We start from the raw sequence: 10,106 nt of genomic DNA, 5'->3' as shown, positions 1-10,106 counted from the left end.
GTGGCGTCCGAGGAAATGATGCTTCCCAGATAGCTGAACTGCTGAACTGTCTTAAGCTCTGACTCGCCGATGGTAATATGGGGATGGTGATAATCTTCTTGCGGTGCAGGTTGGTAGAGGACTACTGTCTTCTTCAAACTGACTTCCAGCCCAAAAACCTCAGCCGCCTCCGCAAAGCAAGATGTTAAACGCTGCAGAGCTGCTTCTGTGTGGGCAACAAGGGCGGCATCATCAGCAAAGAGCAGTTCACGGACAAGATGGTTTAGGGTCTTAGTGTGGGCCTTCAGTCGCCTTAGATTGAATAGGCTACCATCGGTACGATATCGAATATAAATGCCGTCTTGTTCGTCGAGGTCTGCTGTAGCCCTTTGGAGCATCATGCTAAAGAAGATTGTGAATAAGGTCGGTGCGAGAACGCAACCTTGTTTCACACCATTGGTTATTGGGAAAGGCTCAGAGAGTGCATCACCATACCTGACTTGGCCTTGCTGATCCTCATGCAACAGAATAATCATTTTCAGGAACTTGGGGGGACAACCTAATCGTTCTAAGATCAGCCACAAGCCTTTCCTGCTCACAGTGTCAAAAGCTTTGGTGAGGTCAACGAAAGTTACGTATAACCCCTTATTCTGTTCTCTACACTTTTCTTGCAATTGTCTGAGAACAAATACCATGTCTGTGGTACTTCTATTAGCCCTGAAACCACACTGACTTTCAGGTAGAAGTTCTTCTGCGATGGCAGGTACTAGTCAGTTCAATAGTATTCTTGCAAGAATTTTACCAGCAATGGAGAGCAGAGTTATACCACGGTAGTTTGAGCAGTCTGACTTGACACCTTTTTTCTTATACAGAGTGACGATGATTGCGTCACGAAAGTCTGACGGTATTTTACCTTGTTCCCAACAGCACACAACTAGCTCATGAAATTTAGCGTGGAGTGCTTGGCCTCCATGCTTCCATATTTCAGGTGGGACACCGTCAACCCCAGCTGCCTTGCCAGTTTTCACCTGCTGTATGGCCTTAAGAGTCTCTCCCATGGTAGGGGCCAAATCCAATTTGTTTTTCACCGGATGTTGCAGAATGTGCTGGATTCCTTCACCTTGGACTACACGATTAGCACTAAAGAGGGTTTGAAAATGTTCAGACCAACGATTCAGGATGGAGATTTTATCTGTAAGAAGCGTTTGGCCATCTGCACCAAGTAAGGGGCTTTGAACCTGGAATGTGGGTCCACACACTGCCTTCAGAGCCTCATAGAATCCTCTGTGGTCACCCAAATCTGCACATAGTTGAGTCTTTTCTGCTAGGTTGACCCACCACTTGTTCTGGATGTCTCTAAGTTTCTGTTGGAGTTTGCTACATGCAAGACGAAAGGCTGCTTTTCTTACATGGCAGAGTGGCTGAGCGAGGTGTGCTTGATGAGCAGATCTCTTTTTTGTCAGCAATTCCTGGACCTCCTGGTTGCTGTCGTCAAACCAGTCTTTGTTTTTCTTTGAGGAGAACCCAATGGATTCTACGGAGGACTGCAGGATGCTGTTTTTGATATGTTGCCAAAGCGCTTCAGGAGAAGAATCTGTAAGTTGGTCTTCAAGCCTAGTTTGAAGGTTAGCCTGAAAGCTGTCCCTCACTGCAGCTATTTGAAGATTATCAACATTGAGCCTCCTCCTTGGAATGCCGCCCCTCTTAGGTTTGGGCTTGAAGTGGAATTTAAGTTTGCAACGCACAAGGCGGTGGTCTGTTTGGCATTCTGCACTAGGCATCACTCTGGTCTGGCAGACATCACGAATATTTCTCTGGCGCACTAAAACATAATCAATAAGGTGCCAATGTTTAGATCGTGGATGCATCCAGGTTGTCTTCCAGCTGTCTTTCTGCTGGAAGATAGTGTTGGTGATGGTAAGCTGTTGCTCTGCACAGAACTCTAGCAAGAGACGACCGTTATCATTGCAGTTGCCAACACCGTGCTTGCCTAGCACTCCTTTCCAGGCTTCAAAGTTCTTTCCTACTCGGGCGTTGAAGTCACCAAGGATTATGATCTTATCTTCTATAGGAACTTTCTGAGTGAGGTGACGCAGGTCGGAGTAGAATTTTTCTTTTTCTGCAGGGTCAGCTTGCAGAGTTGGAGCATATATGCTGAAAAGAACAACGTGTTGCTTATTGTGCAGTGGAAGACGTAAGGAGATAATACGGTCGGAATGACCTATCGGCAAATTTTCAAGTTTGGAGGCTATGGAGTTTTTAATCATGAAGCCGACTCCAGAAAGACGACTTTCAGTTTTGGGTTTGCCTGACCAGTAGAGTGTATAGCCAGCACCATGTTCTTTGAGGCTACCTTCCTCATGAAGGCGAACTTCACTGAGTGCAGCGATATCGATGTTAAGACGTGACAATTCGTGGGCAATTAGCGCAGAACGGCGCTCAGGACGCCCACTGTTCACTGTATCAAGCATGGTTCTGATGTTCCAACATGCGAGTGTCAATCTGGACACACCTTTGGAGGCAGGTGTATGCCTTTGTCTCTTTGTTTTTAATTGACCGCAATAGAAGATGCCCGTTGGCCGCGGCTAGCCAACCAGGTGGAGGGGGAGATGAGCTTTGGTTAGGCCACCTTTTCTAGGCCTCTCTCCATATGGAGCAAGCAGTGCTGTCCTTGAAAAAGGCTGCTTGGTCATTCAGGATGCTGCCGAACAAGACTGTCATCTCCTGGGTCAGACTTGAGCGACCAATGTCCTGAATCGCCTGCATGCAGGGTTGGGTCTGCGACTTCCAGTGCACCTTATCACCTGCCGTTTCGTCCCTCGCCTGTCGCTGCAGGGCTTTGCAAGTGTGGGTAAACCCTTCGGGCCTGCGCAGTGGATTTATTTTAGGTGAGGCACAGCGTGCGCAGAACTGACCTCACCCTTTACACCTGAGGTTTATCTGCCAGGGCCTAGCAAGCTTGGACGGTGACAGCAAAGTCCTCAGGTCGTAGGTTTAATTAGAGTATCCTTCTCTTAGATGGATGGCCTTACAGGGCTACACGAGCTCCATCTGCCCGGGTTTGAAGTTGGAGTTGTCCTTCTCCTAGGATGGTTGCCTGAAGGCTAGTGAGCCCATCCTGCCCATGGACACACTTTGTCTGACCCTTCATTTGAGAGCTGACTGGCATGGGAGACCCTACCGGAAGCATAAGCCACCACCAGCATAACTCCCAACTTCACAAGGGCACGCAAGCTCTTTCCCCACGACAATGTCCTAATGTAGGCTAAATTATGGAAACACAGCATATGGATGTGCAGTGCTTCAGCCTAACGTAGCAAGTGAGGAGTCTGTTCATTTCTATTTACCACACAAAAGTAAGGACTAGGTAGCCTTTAGTCATTCTATTGATTACAGTTAAATAGAGTTTAATTTCTTAACTGCTAAACATTTAACAAGCTGTTTCCCAAATATTTATTTTCAAATGGCATTTGATAAAAAGAGCTATTTTATATATTCTGCTAGTTTCGGTGTTTATACCAGAGTCTGAGCCATTGCTCAGTGTCACTCTGTAGAATGCTAACAATACTTATTTTGTAGTTTTTTCAAATGCCTTAGTTGTGTATTTTTTGCACAGAAGTACATTCAAACTGGAAAGGGAAATCATACAGCCTCACTGGTTACTTTCAGATGTCCTGTTTTCATTTTTTGTGTCCTTCACGTGAGAACATAATATATTTGGAGCTTCAGGCTCTGCCACATAAAGAGTACATTAGTGGGATAGTATAGTATCTCACGATAATACAGTGTATTCCAAGATTACTTCTTAGATGTAGCACAGAATTTCTTTTTATTCCTTTTTTTTCAGAGTATGGTTCCTGAAAATATACATATTCAAACCTGTGCTCCGTATCTATGCTTGAGAAAAACTAGAGCCTGCAATCCCCGTTTTCCAGACATGACAACTAAAAATTACCTTCCCAACTAGCTCATTTTATACATGAACTAAACAGAACAAAGAGCTAAGGAGAAAAAGGGTATAAAATTTGGAATATTCATTAAAAATTTTGCAATTTGCATGGGGTATTACTTGCAAATACAAGACAAATACGATTTTAAACAGGATTCTGTTACTGAATACCAATAAGACTATTAATGAATGACAAATACAAGGAATGTATTAACCTAACTGCTTAGTAATTCTCAACAGTCTTACAAAAGTAAAGAAGATGAATGTCATAAAAAGTACCACAGTATTTTGCATTAGTGTTTGTTTTCTTCAGGTAAGAGCAAAAGTCTTGTGCTCAAAGTAGTATCTTTAAAGGTAGAATAGGCGACAGACCCAAGCAGAATTTTACATTCTTTGGGAAGAAGTTACTAACTGGTCAGTAGTGATATTATAATTCATCTTGAAAATAAGTTTTTAGGACATTTTTGCATTTGAGGCTGCATTGCAACATTCATGACCTTTCAGTGCTGGAGGTACACCATGGGCTATTTACTATAATGGTCCTAACCGATGAATAAATGGACAGGTAGATAAAACTAAAATATAGATGCCTTACTCCACTTCGTGTCAAGAGGAGCTGAAGTCTATAAGCAAAGGACTAAGTATACAAAATATCTCTACCTTTGTGATATATCTCTACTTTTTGTGATTTACTTTTCTATTGGTATTAACCTAGCAGATGTTCTAAAGACCTTACAAATGAAGTATCCCTAAGTGAGATGACCTAAAACATTTCACCAATATTCTGATGGATCATTATTTCTTAAAAAAAAGTGTATTTTATTGATGTAAGCCAAACAAACTGTACGTACTTTAAAAATATTTATTAACACTACCATGTTAAAATACATAAGAGGTACTGTAAGAGTGTAAATCCCTCAGCCATTAGCACTTTGTTGCTCCATATATCAAACTTCTGTCACACTGAAGACAGCGATTTCCATCACTAGGATTGTATGATCCTGGGCTGCATACAACTATGGACAAGAAAAACAAGGAAAAATGTGGAATTTAAATGATAACTACAAAATATTTACATTTGAAATGCTTAGATTGCATCTTCATCTATTAAAAAAAAAAAATCAGATTTTTTTCCAGTACTCTGCTACTTGATGAAAAAATTGTATACATTTTATGCATCATCTGTTTATTACACCATATTTTTCTCTTCATCACTTTCCACTCCATCTGCTTACAGGGGATGTGTCCATCAATTACATTTTAATATGGCCTATATTCAACAGTGTTTAAGTAAAGTGCTTTAGCTGCTTATAAAAGTAACACAAGACAAACCGAAGTGTAAGCTCCCATAATTATTAAGTAGTAGTGAAAAAGTATTGAACCCGAAATCAGTGTATGATGGAGAACAAGTGTTTTGGATGAAACATTCTTTCCTGTTGGATTATGCCTTTTATTGACGTGTGTACAGTCATCTGCAGAATGATTTCATCACAAAAGACAACTCACCATTATGCTTTTGGTAGAAAAAAGCAAAATTTGAGCTATTTGGTTATGACTATCCTGTATCATACTTCTCTTTGGCAATAGTAGCCTTTCTTTAGGATAAATTTTTAATTAATGGCATTAGTATTCACTGTGCAAAGGTAATTAAGAGTTTCCTTGCTTTCGCAGAGTCAATGCTTACCTGGTTATTGGGGTTTGCCTGGGTTAATAGTGACTTCTCAGTCACTATTGCAGAAACCTTCAGCAGTATTTTCAGTATTTGGTTTCGTTTATCTTCATTTGTTAAGGCTGGCAGGATTCACTTGATCCCCAGTGGCTGTTACTAGCTTGGCCTGGCAATTTTGCCACTGCTATTAACTAAAGAGGGTTTTAGCGGTCTTATGAAAGGAAAAGAGAAGGAGTCTTCTGCAGATGACATCAAAACTTTGCCTTTTTTGTACATCACTATAGGCAGACCAAGGTGGCTTTATGGGAAAGAGAGAGCTTTACAAATGCACGTAACTAAAGGCATTTTCATAGAATCATAAACAAGGTTGGAAAAGACCTTTAAGATCATCAAGTCCAATCATTAGCCCAGGACTGCCAAGACCACCACTAAACCATGTCACTGAGGGCCTCATCTACACTGTTTTTGAACACTTCCAGGGACACTGATTCCACCAGTTCCCTGGGCAGTCTGTTCCAATGCCTGATAACCCTCTCTGTGAATAAAGTGTTCCCAATATCCAGCCTCCCCTGGTGCAGCGTGAAGCCATTACCTCTTGTCCTGTTGCTTGTTACCTGGGAAAAGAGACTGACCCCCACCTCACTACAACCTCCTTTCAGGTAGTTGTAGAGAGAGCAGTAAGGTTCTCCTGAGCCTTTTCTTCTCCAGACTAAACAACCCCAGTTCCCTCAGCCATTCTTCATAACACTTATTCTCCAGACCCTTCACCAGCTTTGTTGCCCTTCCCTGAACCTGCTCCAGCACCTCAGTGTCTTTCTTATAGTGAAGGGACTAGTCTGGAAAATCAATCATCTTGGGTACCAGATGAGTAATTATCCTCTTTTTACTGAAGAATATAGACACTCTTGGGGTCCTTCAGAGTTTTCAGTTTATTTAAATAAAGCAAGTTAGACTTCCCTTACAATGGGACAAAAAGTTTCTTTCTCAGAAGTGTAATCTGTTTGCTATCTGGCAGAAAGCATGAAAAAGAGAAAGGAATCTGAAGTAGGGACTCCTAGCTAATTTAGCCAGCTGCTAGAAGGTTTCTTTAACTGGTAAACTTGTTTCAGCCTTTTCACTGGTGGAAAACTCCTGTTGATATACTTTCACTTTGAAAGTATAAACATCTTAGCAAAATATTCCATCTTCACAGTGTATATTACATACTTGACACTACAAACCTCACAAACTGATATGCATGTCATCTTATTTTGTTCTTATATCCTAAAAGCTAGTATTTTGCACTCTCTCCTGATTTTTAGGACTATTTCAATATTCTCTTGAATAATATATTTCCTTTTGAACTTTCAAGTTACTGTGTTTCAGTAAGTAAATAATCACCATGCTGTGAGAAACAACTGAAAAAAAACAAATTAGAAGTGACTATTCAGTATCTAATGTACTAAAAATACCACATAAATCAAGCTCTGGAGAATAATAATACAGGACAAAAAAATATTTAATCAAGCTAGTACAGGGTATGATATCAAATTATGTCTCCAGAGAAGCCCTAAAAAAATACATCATTTTGTACTGTATTAATCTCACACCTGCATCTGATTAAAAACAAAAACCAACCAAACAAAAAAAAACCTTAACCAGAAAAATAGATTTATAAAGCAGAAAAATTGTATTTAGAAGTTTTGATGACATGAAAGTGACTCAATTACCTACATTAAATAAAAGGTAATGATTGATCATACCTCGTGGCTGTTGCCGAAATATTTAATTAACTTATCCTGGAATAATGTGCTTTATTTAACATAAAATAGTGCTTTAAAAGCAGACGAACATTAGCATTAAGATAAAACCATGTAAAATAATTTCTAAGATGTTTGTACTCATCAGTTCTGTTTATTCAGGACTTCTTTACAGGGGCAGAATGGAATTATTAATCAGCAGTAATGATTATTAATCAGCAGTGACTCTTTAAGTCATTGCCTCTAAAAACTTACACAGTAAGGAGTTGTGCCTGAGGCTTATGTAGTACCTGATGAACAAAATTTTGATATGTTTTACCACCAGTGTCTTCTGCCAGAAAGATTCTCTAAAAATAAATACATTACCCAGTGACTAATCGGGTTAACATGTTTGATTGATTGACTAATTCAGAAAGAGATTTAGACTACAAAATGGGAGTAGAAGGTGAGGAAATAGCTCAATATTTAATGCCATTTTAATATAAAAGCAGAGGGTGGAAAGATGAATGATGATACACTATGATACAAAAGAACATGAGATTGAAGCATAGGGAAGAAAAAGAATGAAGCTCTAATACAGGAGGTTCAGATCGGTACATCATGCAGTAAGTGAAAGGGTTATGCTTAGCGCACAAATTGTGTGATGGTAGTGTGAATAAACAATGCAATGTTTACAGAGCACTGCACAACAGCATGGAGGAACCAGAACCACTACAAGACTACATAAACCTAGTTATTCTAAAAATTATAGAGGAGAGAGAACAGGTGTAACTGAATATCTAGCTATTTTGCTGTATAAGAAGTAAGAGTAGGTTTGCTTATGCAACTTGCAGAGGATATGCATACTTGTCTTACTTGTCCATATTCTTGGGCTTAGCCTGTAACCTCTTTCATTCTGTCATATGCTTATCAAGACCTGAAGACTAGAAGCAGTAGCACTGTTCAACGTTTAATGTACTTCAAATGAGAAAGTCTGAGTAACATCTGTTACTGTGTTCCAGAATAGAACCAGCCTCAAAAGGGTAACATAGATGATAACGAGTTTTCAATGGGTTTTCAATGTATCTGCTATGATACCCTATGACTGGTGCTAACCTATGACTGGAAAGAAATGTATTATAAATTTTGCAGAAAAGGAAAAAAAGAATAGCAGAAACCACAACAGCTGATGAGACTTCTATACTATGTAAAGATTTCAGGAATAAACACTGAAACACATGCAGGTAAGTGCAAAGTAATACAGTTTGATGTTTATCTTCATTATAAGACAACGTGTAATTAATTTTAAAGCAGCTAATATGGCAGCACATACAACGTAATAAACTACAGAAGACGATGATTAGAAGAAAACTTAAAAAGAGTACCAAATATTGCTTAAAAAAAAAAAAAAGACATTGCTAAGGAGATAACTTATGTCTTAAGACAAATTTTACTAAATACTTCTACTAACAAGATAATTACAAGTCCCGATGAACTATGCTGACAACAAAACTGGGAGAAGCTGTGAATAAGGTCAAGATTTAAATAGGCAAAAAGAAATGAATTAGAAAGTCTGTATATTTTTTTGATTAAAGAAGACTGTAAGCACAATCAGTCCATGGGAAGGAGAAGCATGGAACTGTTACATCATGTGAGAGAGAAGTTCTTAGGACCAAAAGAAAAGCACTGGTGATGTCAAAGACTGAAAATTCAAAATAAGGCATGTGACATAGAGGATTACTGCATGAAAGCTCTTACAAAAGCAAGTACTTGGCTTGTTTTGATTATAAAACAGGAAACAAAAACTACTTAAGCTAAAGGTCATTCTCCCCATTAGGGCAAACGAGTATGAACTTTCCATGAATTGATTTAGACTGAAAGCTTGATCTTCTAACTACAGAACAAGGGTAGCAAAAGAGACCAAAACTCTCAAACAGTTCTAAAATGAGCCTTAAAATTGTTTTATCTGATTTACAGAGCCTGGTTTCTGCAACTACAAGGGAAATTATTGCATAACCCAAGAAAATGAACTCTGCTGTAATTCAGTGGAAGTATGTTTTTCAAAATATTTCTGAGTAACTGTATGTTTTGGAAAAACCTCCCCCACTAACAAAGATATGGGGAAAATATTTCCTATTTAAGTAACAGATCCAGCGATTTTAGCAAATCACAACTAATCCTCTCATGTTAACACGGTCTTCTTAGAACTACTGCATCATGTTTGAGGGACTAAAAACAAAGGTAGGGAAGTTAGTGTGGACAGTAATCAGACTGAACTGAGGTCAGTCAAACACAGTCAAAAAGACAGAAGTTGAGGTGGTTTAATTCAACAAAGTATCAGAAAAATAAAAAAAATGGTCAGAGTCTTCTAAGATATACAATAGCTACTTCACAGATAAGGTTAACAGAATTGTTTCTGGATTTAGTGAGACAGAACAAGAAGACAGAACAAGGTATGAACTGAAGTGAAATTACATAAATATCTTAGAAAAAAGCCTTCCAAGGGTGAGGATATGCCATACTAAGTTTTATTCCCTTGTGAGTCTACGTAGTCTTCTGAGGTTTTAAAGATTATGCAGGATACATCTGTTAGAAATAACTGAAGCTCATATCTTGCCTTGAGGTAGAATGATAAGCAGAGGACTGTTTCCATTTTGCTGCCTATGATACGGTGTTTTGGATTCTGGGAAAAGAAATTACTAATTCTAGGAAGAGGTCAACTAAGGAAAACAGTGAATGTTTGAGCATGCTAAGGGAATTACATCCTCAACTATGGGAGGTAGTAATCAGC

General features: G+C 39.2%; 1 protein-coding gene across 3 annotated transcripts in view; it reads right to left on the bottom strand.

Annotated features, from left to right (window-relative positions):
- Positions 1-4,779: 4,779 nt before the first annotated feature.
- Positions 4,780-10,106, bottom strand: part of ZPBP (zona pellucida binding protein) — a 28,006-nt gene continuing 22,679 nt past the window's right edge. For all 3 annotated transcript variants that reach the window (XM_061369646.1, XM_061369645.1, XM_061369644.1), the window contains one exon: positions 4,780-4,944. In XM_061369646.1, the coding sequence (XP_061225630.1) occupies positions 4,853-4,944 (92 nt within the window). In that variant the 3' untranslated portion in view covers positions 4,780-4,852. The remainder of the gene's footprint in view (positions 4,945-10,106) is intronic.

Source organism: Neopsephotus bourkii, unplaced genomic scaffold, assembly GCF_033783945.1.
Source record: "Neopsephotus bourkii isolate Nb327-2 ecotype Australia unplaced genomic scaffold, CSIRO-AGI_Nbou_v1 NB_1508, whole genome shotgun sequence".
Taxonomy (NCBI): Eukaryota; Metazoa; Chordata; class Aves; order Psittaciformes; family Psittacidae; genus Neopsephotus; species Neopsephotus bourkii.
This window is presented reverse-complemented; position numbering and strand designations above follow the sequence as displayed.